Below are 15,667 nucleotides of genomic sequence, written 5' to 3' on the forward strand. Positions count from 1 at the left end.
GCTTAAGAAAAGATTGAATACTTCTGGCTTATGATTTTTGGAAGGCTAGGTCAAGATGATATTTGTTCATGAAACACTACTACCATGTTTGCCATATATCTCTTTTCAGCTTAGCTCCCTGTAAAATGAAATAGCAGTAAAAATGAGTAAGGCCACTTCAAAACATTTCTTTGAAATTCTGAGAAGACCAGCACAGTACAACAGCAAATAATTCATTTCAAGTGCAGTATCACTGCTTCTCCTGTCTGCAGTCCCACCCTACTTCTTGCCCCCCCATTTTTTTTACCGATTTCCAGTGATGACTGGCAGCATGTCTGTAGATGTATTTGATGTGGCCTGAGTTACTTTAAAGGTTACATTCCTCAAGTCCATGATTCCCAAACTCATGTCCTCCAGCATTGCCAGCTCCTCACCTAAATCAAGGAGGAAAAAATGAATTGTAATCATTATTTGTTACATACAACTTCCCTTTATCAATCTGATGATGACTGTAGGTCATCACTCTCATAAAGAAGTTCTATGGACAAAACGGGTGCAAAGACCAGGCCTTCACCTTGATGTACAGACAATGTCATGATTTACTTTATGGGTTTAGTAAGTTTACGGAACACCAATTAACTAGCACAGCCCAGACTATTGTTATTGAAGTAGATTATACGCTGATTTTCCAATTTGGACAATGCCAGTAAGGTCTTCCTGGCATTGTCACACCCTTGATGCCCTTTGTGTTGGAAAAGTTATAAGGTATTCCAGGTCTGTTCAGTAAAGCATTCCCTAACTGGCATCCAGATGGCTGTTTAGACACAGGACTGGGACACTTGACTTTTATCCTTCAGAAGCAGCTCAATTAAATGCAAAGAAAATGAGAGTTGCTAGCTAATTAAGTACTCCAGATATAATCTGGATTTGCATTTCAGTTTTCAAAATTTTGTAGTTAAGCTGCAGACAGTTCCAAACACTCATGTCCTGCTGTAGCCAATTTAAAGCAGTATTTGCTGACTCAACGGCTAATACCACCCACTTGCCCTGTGCCTTTACCATAAGTGCTCAGCAGGCTCTCAAACTGTGCCAGTAAGCCAATGGTGTAGAGTTGTCTTAGAAATCCATCATCATGCAGGCAATTCCTCAGCTTGATAATGAAACCACAAATGAGAGCTGTCAGCTGTGGGAGAGAAAACACAGAGGACTGAAATGGTTCCAGACAAAAAAGGCTCTTCCGTCCCAAACAGAAACAATATCACATATAAGAGATGCCATAAAATCTGTCAGACTGTTGCTCTTTTCTCTTAAGCATCACTCTTCCTTGCAGCTGAAGAGAGACAACGAATCCAGAAAAAAACAAAACACTCATAAAATCAGATTTAGGGTACACTGCCTCCATCTTGCAAGCTCTCCCAAGACAGGACTGCTGTTGATCTTCCATTTGTTTTCTGGACACAATCACTTGCATTAAGGTCTACAACTTACAAAGTACAAAAGAGCTTCCTTGGAGAACTGTTTTAGTTACAGATGGAAAAGCAACACACCTAGTTCCAGGCCATGAATTCTGACAGTATGAATAAATGATTTCTTTAAAAAACAGTATTGTAAAAAAATGTAAAAATGCAATATCTGTTTGCATTACGCAACTATTCAAACTCTAGCGTTACGAGATATTCAGGACAAAGTCCTGAAGACACAGTACTAAGCTCTAAGAGTAGTACTAGCCTTAACTCACTCTGTCAACAAAGGAATTTCCCAGGTGATTGCCATATGTTATATACACAGGTGTATAACTTCATTACAGAATTAAACAGAAGGGAATACAGTTCTGCTTATGATGTGTCAACATATTCAAAATTATCTGCAATATGAAGTGGGTTTTGAATAGAAAAATACCCTGAATTTATCTCTATGAGATATTCTATTTTGAGACAACAGCCCTACCAAACAATGTCCAAGAGATAAGCTGTCTGAAATAAATGAACAAGATACTGATTTCACAGGGAAGTAGACACACTACAGAAGTGTCATGGGCAGAAGAAATGTGGAAGGTTTTTTAGTGCAGACACCTGCTAATCAGTGGCTGACACAAAAGATCCCAGCAGGACTAGAAGCAGAACATCTAGGGAAAAAAAATAGCACTAATTTCTCTCCCTGTAACTGGACTTCTCTCCTTAGGTACCACAGATCCTGTCAGTTTTCTTGATGTGGAAAACAACAAAGGTAATTGAAAGAGCACACTTTCTGCTCATGGGCTTCCCTGGACCGCCCTCCCCCCCCGACCTTGCCTCTTTGATATCTTTTGATTTTAGTTTGGTGGCATTGGAAGGCAAAGGTTCTTTCTGCAGACAGCAGTATGTTTTCCATAGTTCCGGAATAATGTTTTTTTCAAAAACTGAATGCATATCCAAGGGACCACTTCAGTTATTTATTGCCAAATACATGTAGGTGACATGTAAGGACAGGATAGCACAGCCTGTGAGAGGAGATCACAGTGTTAAACCCAAGTGTAGAATAGATCTGAAACATTCTGAAAACAGTCATCTTTCATGTTTCATATAAAACCCATCACACGTCAAAGTGGTGCCATCAAATAATGCATATTTGCTTGCTTACAGTTTGGCAGAAGACAACATCCCTGCGATACTGAAGGCTCAGGCAGAGCCCTATTGTCGGGGCACTGTCCTGCATTAATAAAAAGACCATGGCTTTCTTTGCCTTGTCGCTCATCATGGCTACGCAGTCTGTGAGTGTTGTCAGCAAAGGATAAAGAGCTTCGCTCCATTCACCTGGTTAAAAGAAAAAAAAATGGCAGCACTGTAAATACCCTATTTGAAACAAACACGCATGAAGAAGAAACTTCCTTTTGCAAGTCCAAGTTGTTGATAATTCACATCTAGGTCTTGTTTTATTTTCTCTGGCTGGTTACTCCCTGCTTGTTATTAATTAAATAATCTTACAGAATTTTATTCTGTAAGGATGTTATGACTTTCCTGACCATGTAATAGCTCCCAAATGTGTGCCCACAGAACAGGCTATACAATAGCTCATTTGGAAAGCATAACAGGAAGATTAATTTCTATATACACAAGTGTATATAACTGTGTATACATGTGCAAACATACCCTTTCATAGTGCATATGTGGACAGACAGTGTGGAGTCCAACATATAACAGAGACAGTGACTATTTGCTTAGCCATTTCTGCCAATGAGATTTCTCCCAAATATCTTGCCTTGAATCTTTTGTGAACTCATAGATATCATCCAACTGCCTCACCAACTTATTGACCCTTGTTGCACCTCAGTGAGGTAAGACAATGCTTCTCTCTCATTTGCAGCCTAGAAATAATAAGGCAGAGAGGTGAAAAATCCATGTAGGTAGTCTTAGGTGTCCTCCGCTGAGTGGCTTTGAAGGCTTAGAGCTAGCTAGCTAGAAACACTTAGTGACTTAAAAGTGAGTCGGACAGATCCTTGGAAGTAGTTTGGAGCTTGACTTCCACTGAAAGACACAACACCTGTCCCAGAGGGACTCTCTGTTCAAGGTCCCACACAGGGTACACAGAAATGAAACTGGGTTGCCAAAGTCCCATTTTAGTACTCCAAACATTGTGCCACTCCCTCTCCCTAAGAGATTGCTCTGCCTTAAAATGCCCCACAAGCTCAGTTGCTTTTCTTTCCTTCTTTCACTTTCTGTCTTAACCATCAATTTTAAAAACCTATTTCCAAGACTGTATGAAAAATTATTCAGATTCCATACCAAAACCCATTCTCTCTGCAATACAAAAGAAAATACAACCGTGCTTTGGTTTTGCCCTCCTTAATGTAAAGTTGAAACAGAAGAAAACTTCTCTTTTTAAAGGGAAGGACAATGTGTTTTATTTTTAAAAAGCATCGGAGCTCACAAACAGAATACACACAACCCCAGCCTGGTTAGCTGTAGGAACAAGGCAACATACAGAACAGGACCTGCATGAGTGGGGCACTGCAAGCCCCTGAAAGGAAGTTGTTTGGGATTTTGACTCAAAGGCAGGACCAAGAGCTAGGAATAATAAACGGCTTTGATAACCAGCCAAAAAGGGGATCTTTGGAAGTCTCTTAGCAGAAACAGAACTGACAAGATTAACAGGACTATCCTTCTTGCTTTTGTTCTGTGCAGTAGATAGATAACATAATAAACTACACAAAGGGGAAGTTGTTTGGCTCTGTTCCCTTGCCATAAAAAAGCAGGAAAAATGAAAAGAACAGGCAAGGAATTACAGCTTGTCTTTTATGTTCTTTTAAATGTCTTTCTCTCAAAATACAGCAGATGCCATAACATGGCCCCATGAACACTTAAAAAGCAAACCACAGATGATACTAGCAGTGTTTCTCTTACTGCATTTAAGAACTTTTCTATAAACAAATGAGAATGACAAAAAGAACAGAAAAGATCTTCCAGCACATCATCATCATCCCATTGCCTGGATATACATACATGAATATAGTTACTAACTCAGTGGAGATTTCAAATGGTAGTGTGTCTAGCAGCACTTAATTTGAAAAAAATATGCTTATCTGTGGTAATTGCAAAGCATACTGGTGGTACACCAGCCTGCCTGAAGACAAAGCAATTGTTAGACTGTTTTCTTTCTCCCAACACTCACACTCAACGCAGTGGTCTGTCCAGGGTAATGAGCAAAAATCCTCTGGGCTGTGTATTCTCTTGGTTTAAAGTTTTGGCCATGAATAAACAAACCCTTGTCAGCCTGCAGAATTCTAAATGCTTTTTGCTGCCTACTTCACAGAGGTGTCACCTGTGTTTTTTTAACTTTTTTAGTCAATGGTAGTTGCTATTAACAGTAAACAGGAATAAAAGGAATTGCACTCCCAGGCTCAAATCAGGTTGGAACATTTCACTAGCAGCAATTTAATAAATGTGAAAGGACTCTAAGTGTTCAACTTTCACCTGGATTTTCCTGTCCTTCTGTCTTCCCCTCATTAATTTACCTAAGAGAACTTTATTACTGAAAGTATATTTTCTACCAAATCAATCAACAGCACCTTCAACCACCATGAGGCACTAATTCTAATGTGAAATCTACTCTGAGGTCTCCTCCTACATTCTGTGAGATTACCAGAACTTTAAAGAACTATTATAGACTCCACTGGGGAGATCGTAGGTAGGATGATCTGGCGCATGGCCTGCAAAATGGAGATGCAACAAGTTGTTACAAGTTTACAACTGCTAAAGACCTAGTCCAAGCTAGCTCTTGGTATGTTTGGGACAGAAATCCTGCTTTTTAATCACAGGTTTCTAGTCCATGTTAAAAGTTATTCTGTCTAAAAACTGGCCTTGTGCAAACCATCAGGATGCCTGTCATTTGCTCAAGGTGCTTTATATTGTACAGGAAGAAGCAAATCCTGCAGTCTCCACTCAAACAGCTACCAATGAATTCTGGCAGGTAAGGAAGGGCCAGATTTGGCCCCGTAAGTCTTTGCTATTTTTCTTATGACTGCTGCTGACCAAAGTCATACCTTAATGTACACTTGGAAATGTGGCATTTTGAAAAAGAGAGACAGAGAGAGAGAGAGAGAGATATGCTGCGAAGGCCTATGAGTTCACATAGTGGAGCTTCTCTGACTATATACTACTGACTATTTTATAAATCAATGTTCTGTAAAGAGAACCTAATACATAAAGCCTGTATAAATCAAGGATGTAATGACAGGTGGGAAAAGTTTTTGCTTTTTCTCTCTTCTCTGGAGCAATAAAAATATTATTCAAATAATGGTCCTCCAGAACCCTGAAAATATATTTTTAGTCTTTTCATATTAAAAAGAAACCTTAGTATCCATACTGTGCACCCACAGTTGCCCTTGGTTTAGGTCAGGGTTGCAAGCACTCATAATCTCTAAAAAAGGGATTTACTAAAGTGTGAGTTACTTAGGTCTGATCCAGTAAAGTATAATTGGCAACTCACTTAAGCACACAGTCATGTCACATTTGTCTTCAGAGAAAGCAAGTATTAAGTATTTCACTACACTGTGGCTTCAACCACTTATGTTTAAGATGTGGTTTTGTGTATATCTGGGCACCCAGTTGGGGTAACTTGGCTGCTTTTAATTACTCCAATCTTAAAAACATATAAATAGCATTCATTTATGTACTACATTGATATTTTGCAAAAACTGAAGGGATATTCCAGGAATTAAAAACACGTGGAGTCTTTTATTGTCAGAAACACTTTCTTAGAGACAGAAGGAAACAGAGTACACAGCTGAGAAAAACATTAATATATTTTGTGAAGATGAAAATCATACCTGCACTGGAGCTTTATTTTCCCTTAATTCCACTAAACCCATAAGGCCATGCTGTAACAGTGCAAAGACTGAACCTTCACTGAACTCAGATTAAACTACTCTCAAATGGGAGAAATTGCAGCCATCTAGTTGGGAGAGAGCAGTATTACAGAGGTATATTATTCAGACCTTGTAAATGCAACACTAGTGTGTGGAAGTACAAGGACAGCGGAAGGAAGGCTAACAGCGCAATGAAATTCTCCTCAATTCTGTATTCTAAAACATTAGATTTGCAGTGTCCAGCACTGCTTGGTGTGTACCCACAACAGAGATCTTCTATCTGCTTTGGTGACTGCTCCATGTTCTGCTCGAGTTCTCATTCAGAAAGGCCAGCTCAACAGCACATATGAAAGGGCATGTCTGAAACAACTGAAATGTCAGACTCCCACAGAGTTCAGTGACATTCGGAAAAGGCCTCAAATTGTTGTCAGCTTCAACAGTTTGCTGAAACACATCAACTGGAGAAAGCAAAGAGGCCACAAACAAGTGCTTTCCCACACTTGGACATGAGAAGTTACCAGATACTCCCTTGCACTATTATTTAGAAAACAATAACTTCTCAATATGTTTAATGCAGAGCATTACCATTTCAAAATGGTCAATCTTAACAGCAAGGCACTTGTTTCGTTGTTAATTACGAACAAACCCCTGCAATTTTCAGAAGAAGCAGAAGCCATGAATGCACGTACCTGGGCCGGATTCTTCTGGAGCGGGGCTGCAATCTGCACAGAAATGGAGGGGCAACATGCATGATTAAGGAGCAGCAACATAGTATAAACAAAAGCAACTCAAATGCTCAATGCCAGAGTTCTCAAACACTTTCACTGAGGGAAGAGGAGCTCCTTTGCCTGCAGGCACCAAGGGCATGGGCTAGCTCCTCCACTTCACTGTTTCTGATCAGAGGAACACCTGGATGGGGACTTGGAAGAAAGCCAGTACCTGCGAGCTCAAGGGCGCTCTGTGGATTACCAGTAAGTTCACTGTCAATCCCCAGCAATCCACAGGGCACAATTTGAGAATCACTGGTTTAGTGCAATTATATAGTAAGCTGGCAATAAGGCTGCTAAACAGAATAGTAAAAGACTAGCAGTAAATTCAATGTGCTTAACAGAAGATTATATTTAGGCAGCCACAATGCAAGAGTAATAAAGAAACAGGACCTCACTGTCTTAGACAAATTTCTGTTAGACAATTTTTGAGATAGTTAACACAAGCATTAGATTGTATGTTAAGGTCTGAAACCTCACCAGTGTTCAACACTCACTTCAGTGGGAGCAACAAGCTCTCAGATTAAAACACACTTCAGTGCAAGGTAAACAGTAAAAATATAATATACACCCTGTTAGAGCAAGTCTTGCATTATTGGAAAGTAGTTTATTAAGCTAAAAGGATTTCAACTTCTGTTATTTATATCTAGATTTACTAGTAAATGAATTATTGATTTAAAAGTAAGAACAGAAAATATCAAATTCAATTGTATGCATGAGGACAATCAGCTGACCTAGAGGATCCATGATAAAAACCTCTCAGTAAATTAAAACTCGTGTTCATTAAAGAAGCTATATGCCCCAGGCAATTTTAGTAATGAACACCTAAGCCTATAGCAAAAATACATTTTAAAAGGATTTCATAAATCCCCCTTCTACTGTTTCGGGCAGTATTTTCTTTCACAAACATTCATTTCTAGAAAGATTCTCCAAAGTCCTCTGATAACATTCTACTCTCTCATACCAATTCTGGAACTATCTCAGTTTGCTGGTTTTCACGTTGCTTTGAAAAAATTTTCTGGCCACTCTTTGCTCAGTGTCATTTATTCAAAGCTCAAAATCAGTAACAGAAAATGTGTTAGTTCTTTGAACACACGACAAGAAAAAACTTTAAAATGTTGTGATTCTGTACTTGTGATTCTGTACGTTCTTTGTCCCTCAATTATTCCCATGATTAGTTGTCACAAGTGACAGTGAAAGGGTAAATCATAGAATCACAGAATAGTTTGTGTTGGAAGGGACCTTCAAAGCTCATCCAGTCCAACCCCCTGCAATGAGCAGGGACATCTTCAACTAGATCAGGTTGCTCAGAGCCCTGTCCAGCCTGGCCTGGAATGTCTCCAGGGATGGGGCATCTACCACCTCTCTGGGAAACCTGGGCCAGTGTTTCATCACTGCCACTGCAAAATATTCTTTCCTTCCATCTAGTCTAAATCTACCATCTTTTAGTTTAAAACCATTTAACAGGCCAGGCTTGGTGTAGAGTCAAGGAAAGCAACTCAACTGAAAAATTCCCGTTCATTTCAGTAAGACCAGTCTTTTTCATAGTATTGAACCTGTTCATCTGTCAAAAATACTGGCCATTAATTAGGAGCTACATTTGATAAGAATATGATCAAGTACTCAGCTTGCCATGGCTTACAATAAGGCTCCAAAGTGCAATTCTTGATTCAATGTTTCTGTCCCAGGTTCTGCGGATTAAATGGTAAGATTTTTTTCCTATTTTGAAGGAATAGCAGGGAAAGATATCAGAAACTCTTGCCACAAACAAAACCTTTGGTAGGGAAGTGTAGCTAACTCTACTTTCATATGGTGTAAGAGACAAAATCCAGAGTGGATTTAAAAGATCAACTGAAAATGAAAGACAATTATTGTTCTAAGATGTTTTCAGCATCAAATTGTCTTGAGAAAAGTTTCTGATATCACTGACCACAGATTTTTCCTATTCTTTTTAATATTAAAAATCCACAACTTTTAGTCATTGTTATGAAGGTGCACTGAAGTTTACTGATGAAACTTTCATGTAAATACATATAAAACTTCATGTAAACTAGATAGCAAATAAAAACATTTAAAGGTATCAAACTGGTAGAAGAAATATTGTCAAAGATTAATAGAGAAAACAATCTGAAACAAGAACCAACTCTCCTATTCCGTTGTAATACACAAAAATATCAGTCTAATCTAGAAAAACATGGTCATTTAAGATACAAAGAAAACCATACGTAACATTTACAAAGCCATACAGAAATATATTAACATCTAACTTCCTTCTTGCTTTCTTTTTCTTAAGGTACTGCCTTCCACTGCAAATGTTAACAATGGGATGGACATGAAGTCACAGACACACGTAAGGGACAAAGGGCCATCAAACAGTAAGACAGAACAGGCAAAGGAAATGAAAACACAAATCAATCTTTCTAGACCATAACTTGGCACACCTGCTCTATGAAGTGGCCAAATTATAGTGACCACATTTAAAGAATATGAGAATAAGCCAAATAAGTACATATGTAAATAAAATAATCCTGAAACTTAATTCATGGCTGCAAAACTGTCAACCTAAACTGATAAGGATTTCTTCCATTCACATGCTAATGGCATTATGCTGGATTCAATCCAGCACCCACTTTACCTCAAAGTTTGATAGCATTATTCCACTGAGAGATTGCACTGCCAATTCCTACCTCCCAGCTACAAGAAGTCTAACTAATTGATTGCCTGAGCACCACAGCTTTTGACAATTTGGGATAAAATTTGCATCACACTCCAGTAGGTTCATCCAAGTTCAGCTCAGTCTAATGGGACTGCTTGGGTCCCCCTCCTATGCTTTCGCAGCCTGGCTGGGACCATTAGCATTGCAGTAGTGCCTGCACTTCTCTTATGTTTTATTTATCTTTTATAGAGGTTCACTGTCATGAGCTTTGATTGCTGCAAAGAAGCTGAAGCCTCCAGGAGAGCTATGGGTGGTGTTTGACATGTGCTAACCTAAACACCTGTTTTACCAGCTTAAGACACCCAGTATGAAAACCAAATGCCACTGCCATCAATGGATTTGGCAACAATTTCAGTGGGATCAGGATTTCAGAACAAGTAATGGGCTTAGCAGCTCTCCATACACCACCAGCCCCTTTTGCCTGTCATCAGTGCTCAACACCACAACTAAACTAAAAACACATGGAAGGATGTAGCGGAGGTTTAGGAATGATGCCAGCGCACAGCAAGAGAGCAGCAGCGAGAAGCGGTGTCTGGCATACGCACTTGTCTTTCTGAGAGAATGGCATGCACAGGATGGTGTGGATGAAGGTGGTGGTGAGGATGATGAAGGTGGTGAGGATGATGAGGTCTCATTTAAATCTTCTGGATTTATCCAGTAGGCACGAGTGTCCCGATTACCTTTCTTACTAGTACAGCTGACATCACACTGGAAAACGTCTTCACAGCTGTCACTCTGCAAGCGCTCCTTCTGGAGAAGTTTGTCCACTCTCTGTATAATACACTCCAGACTTTTGTCAACATTCAACCAAACTTTCTCCTTAAAAAAAAAAGATTTATTTCTCAACTGAAAATGAAAAGAGACATTGGGTAAATTCCTTGGCAATATATTTTCTCCTGTGATTCTAGTCACAATTCCTCTGAGTTATCACATTTACATTTGTGCACACACAAACCCTGGATATATAAATAATGTATACCAGCATGTCAACGATATGTAGTCACATGACTTGTGTGGTAAATTGCAAAGTTATTTTCTAAGTAAATCCACCTCTTCCCACAGTATGGCTCCAATTTTCACTCGGCACTATTGTTTATTCCTGAAACTCATGTTTGACGTAATAATTGTATACAGTCACACATCTTTTTTTTGTATATGACTCAGTGAATAACAGATAAAATTACTGTAATGTATTATTATCTAAATAATTAAATTGGATTTATTCATATCTCATTATTGTGAGTTTGATTGTACATCAAAGTAAGCCAAAACAATTCAAACTACCAAGGCTCCATTTCCAAAATGAAACTGATCTCATTTCTAAATTGATATTTCACAATATTAATAATGGTTTTAATTAATCTTGACTATTTTTTGAGATCTAATTCACTTCTGTTTATATTACACAATGACAGAATTTAAACAGCCCAATTCTCATTTCAATTGGCAGTGTGGTAAGGAAAACCATTTAAATTCTTTGTGCAAACAGTTTCAAAATGCTGTTCATAATCAAAACAGAGATGTTCTGCAAGTTCTAAATATTTAGATGAGAACAAAAGCCAGGAAGGCTGAATTGTATAGCTAACACATGCAAAATATGCTTTATCTTGGAGAAATGTAAAAGCTCTTTGTAGTATTGTATTTGCTCCCCCCCCATTAAAAACTGTTTACTTTCCCTTGGAACTAACTTCAGAAAAGCCATGCACCTACTGCAATGATCTCCACTGTTCAGGAGATCTAGAAATATTCATTAAGGCCTGTTTGTATTCCAATGCCAACATGTAACTGAGCACAGGCTGGAGCACATTTTTGCTAGTTGAACAATACCTCCAAAATAGTCATCGTGTGCGTATCTGGTGACAAATTATGGAGCTTATAAACAAAAGAACAACGCAAACAACTTCTAAAAAGAAGAAAACATTCATCACTCCACTAACCAAACGTACCCATTCCTCTTCATGCCAATCCACCTGCAGAGAAGATCGGCTGTTTCTTCCCGTCCACCTGGCCACAAGTGTATCTTGATCATTCCTCAGCATCACTTGCTCCCCTTCTCCCGAGGTTGGAGAAGCTTTCGAAGCTATATAATCTGGCCTTGCAGCGTTCAGTCCATGTATTGAATTTGCCAACAGCTTACAGTCACAGACTGTGACAAGTTGCCGGGTCTAAAAAGCAATAAACCACCCACATGTTAACAACATTTCCATTTATAGCAATTTATGCTGTATTCTTTCACAGAATGAAAAAAGAAGAACTTGTATCTGGAAAAGAAACTAACCATTGTCTATAAGGTGCCTTCAAAGGTGTTTCACAGAAAAGCCTTTAAAAGCAGTTTAGGATACCAAATGACAAATGGTACATTTCCAAAGTCAGTTCTACTATATTAGCCTTGCAGCTGTTGAAAATTTTACTAATAAATGTGCAATTCACCCTTTTTTGCACTCTCTATTTGATGAAAGCTTAGAACAACGTGCAGACATTTTTACTCCCCACACAATAGTTGCCACACCAGAGAGATCATGCTTAACCTCCACCATCCTGTCTGAAATCAGAACAAGACAAGAGGAGGGCTGAAGATATAACCCCCTAATCAAAGCAACTTGTTCCCTGTCTTATCTGCTGGTGTTGTATTAAATAGTTTCTGCAAGTTATGTGAATATGAAAAGTATCTGGCCTGCACATCTATTAAAAAAAAGAAAACAACAAACAAGCCCTTACTATATTATACATACGTTTGTCCAGCTGTAGAAAATCCCACAGATCAGTTATACACGCTGTACTCATCTAGAGTGAATACTATAATAAATAATACATTTACATGGGGTCACATAATTTTTTGCACTCTACAAAGTCATATGGATATCCCCTCCACTGGGGCACTTTATGGCAAGCATATTGGCCATTACTGCCATTTCCAACCTTCAGATCTGCTTCAGGGACAGAGGATGTCACTAAAACTGAATGTGATTCTTTGTCCCTCCAAATAAAATTGTGTTCAGCTGTGAGTCCAGTCTTGTGGGTCCAGAATACCTGATTCACATCACTATAATTTAAGCAAAGGCTAAGTCAATCTTATTCCTTATTTCACCAGTGGAAAAATACAGAACTGCTTCATTTACTTAAGTTATGTCCAGTTGCTGCTGCTTGACAGATGACTCAGAGGAACATTTTAAAAAAAAAAAAAAAAAAAGAAGGTGGTTATGGAGAAAAGGGAATAAAAGAAAGTGAAAAACACACAGTTCCGGAATATAATGAATTAATAGAGGAAACCAGAGGACATTGCTCTCCACTGCACTCTCAAGAGGAGGTGAAGGCAAGAGTGTGAAAAGTAGGAGACAACCTAAATAAAAAGCAGCAAATTTCAAAAGCTGGTCTGATTCTGCTTTTGCTTTAGGACTGTACATGTTACAATACACTACTGAACAAGGCAAAATTGATGCTTCAAGAAAAGACAGAGACAGAATAAAATATGCTGTGCTTCAGTGTATAAATGTATTACTCTCCTACCTTGTCTGCTAGGATGGCAAGTGTTCTTTCAAGGCCATTAGCTGATCTATCCTTGGCAGCTCTTGAGAGCCTTTCTGCATAGTAACTGACTTGTGTTTTCAAGGTGTTGATCTGTGCAATAATTTCCTTTGCTCTAACGATGTCCTGTGGGATGTATATTATAGACTGGGAACCTGTTGAAGTGCTGGGAAAGAAAGACTGATTTTAGGGAGAAAATTGATCTAGGGGTACACACATTATAGTGGCATGCTGGGGAATTAATGGCAGACAACAAAAAATTACCTAAGCTAGCAATCAACAGTGAAAGGCCAGTGGGCAATTGCACAGCAGGAACATGATCCTAGAGCCTTCTCTTCCTTTACTGAAAGCATTTAGATGCAAATTTACTAATTCCTTATGCCAAGGGACTGTAGGCAGAGCTTGTATACCAGAGGGACAGTTTTGCTGAGGAGAATGTGGGTGATACAGATTTTTCCATCAGATGCAGAACCACTGTTTGCAGAGACAGCTTGCCCCACTCTCCCTCTCCTTATGACACAGACACTTCCCTGAGGCCTGGTGTAGAAACCTGTATTATCACACAGCTCTTAACACCATGAAAAGAAAATCTGCACTCCTTCCAACACAGAAATGCCACCCAGATCTGTAATGAAAACACTGTGGTATTAACAAAAATTCTTTCTGCTAGTGTATCCTTTCCTCTATTGCAGGCCTGATTCCAGTTACACCAGCAGAAGCAATCTTATGACACATTAAAAAAGTATACCTCCAGGCTAATCCAAGGACCCTGTCCTTGGTATAGGTTCTGTTTGTATACGCTTACTATACCAACCTAGGGACATAGTACAACTCTCCCTAGTATAAACTCAGCTGTAACAATATAAAGCAATACCAATCTATATATTGGGATACTACAGCTCCACTGAGACTGCTTACTTGGTGGTGGAGGAGAATAGTTTATGTCCTCTAAGTTTAGATATCTACACAAGTTGCTTATCCAGTCCAACCAAGACAGATGCTTGGACTTTGTAAGTGTGGCAGAGAGAACAGCACTTCTAAAGGGTGATTGAATCCTAACTGAGAAGAGCTATCCACAAAAGCTGCCTTTTAGCTTCGAAAATTAGTTGAAATTGAAGTTGTGCTCTTAGTTCACTATTTGGAACCAACTCACCACTACTCCCTTTGCCAGGCAGTATGCTAGTTTTTTTTTCTCCCCAGTAGGAAAACTATACAAAGACCAGGCCTTCACATCAGGACCAGTTGTGACAAGTGTTATGCCCATTCAGGATGTGGCATCAAGCATGAGGTGACACCAATTGTATATTGTCTTAATTTTATTCATTTTTCCCCAGTCATGAATGGCTTCAGCACAGTAACACTCGCACCAATCTCAGCACTGTTTGATGGACACAGCTACGCTGAGAGATTACACAGAGGAGTTTCTTTTCCAGGCACAGTTACATCAGATCATAACCTCCGAGGAGTGTTGATTTCTGCAGCGTGTCTGTGAGGTAAGACATGAGGGTTGCATGGGGCATGCTTTAAAATCATTGCCACAAATACCAGCTGTCCCTTAACGGATATTAAGGCAAAGGAGCAGCTTAATCCCAGGATCTGTCTGAGCTCCATTATGATAAAAGATTGGGGCTTTGTTTTCAAAGGATATACTGTAGAAGTGACTCTTGAAAGAATTTCCTTATTTGCGTCCCTCTGGTCACCCACCTGAGTGGAGCAGAGAACAACCACTCAGTACTGCCATGCCATGCAGCAAATGAATCTCAGCTTTTAGGACTTCCCCTGTACATGATTTTTGCCCTCTATTGACTGGCGATCTTAGTGACAATTCCTCTGAGCAATTTCTTTCCACGACAGTGTGGTTAACATGCATAAAGACATATTTGGCAGGAAAGGCCATGCAGCATATTGAGATTTGATTTAGAATTATTACATTTTTAATCACAAATATTTGCTGGGATGATTGGGGGAAAAGTTCATGGTGTAAAGTTCACATATATTTACTTTCCAACCTGCAATTGCTTTTTCAAATGAACAGCTCTCCTTGTACTATATCAGCAAACTGTAACACAGCCTTAAACCCCTAGCAAATTAGGGGTTCAACCTTTAATATGAGTAATTTAGAGCAGAACTTCTGCGCTGATGAACCATCAAGTAAGGTTTCCTTTTCATAGGACTCAACATCATGACATGAAGAAAAATACACAAAAATTAAGTGAAAATACTTAAATGAAGACATGGCTTACAAAAATATAAACCATGCCCAATCTATCACCATAAAGATTTAAAAATACGTAGATTTATCTTAATTATCTTCCACCTCTGGCAGAGTGTTTCCCT

The 15,667-nt window shown here is 39.0% G+C and overlaps 1 protein-coding gene across 7 annotated transcripts in view; it reads right to left on the bottom strand.

Annotated features, from left to right (window-relative positions):
- INPP4A (inositol polyphosphate-4-phosphatase type I A) overlaps positions 1-15,667 on the bottom strand; it is a 46,019-nt gene that overhangs the window by 18,137 nt on the left and 12,215 nt on the right. For 5 of the 7 annotated variants that reach the window (XM_065854011.2, XM_065854001.2, XM_065853991.2 and 2 more), the window contains 7 exons: positions 13,313-13,496; positions 11,752-11,970; positions 10,486-10,624; positions 7,012-7,044; positions 2,599-2,771; positions 1,039-1,162; positions 287-413 (listed from right to left, as the gene is read on the bottom strand). In XM_065854011.2, coding sequence (XP_065710083.1) covers positions 287-413; positions 1,039-1,162; positions 2,599-2,771; positions 7,012-7,044; positions 10,486-10,624; positions 11,752-11,970; positions 13,313-13,496 — 999 coding nt within the window. Of the gene's footprint in view, positions 1-286; positions 414-1,038; positions 1,163-2,598; positions 2,772-7,011; positions 7,045-10,350; positions 10,625-11,751; positions 11,971-13,312; positions 13,497-15,667 lie in introns of all 7 variants that reach the window. The other 2 variants (XM_071813614.1, XM_071813612.1) reach the window with 1 other exon arrangement.

The sequence above is a fragment of the Patagioenas fasciata genome, chromosome 1, assembly GCF_037038585.1.
Source record: "Patagioenas fasciata isolate bPatFas1 chromosome 1, bPatFas1.hap1, whole genome shotgun sequence".
Taxonomy (NCBI): domain Eukaryota; kingdom Metazoa; phylum Chordata; class Aves; order Columbiformes; family Columbidae; genus Patagioenas; species Patagioenas fasciata.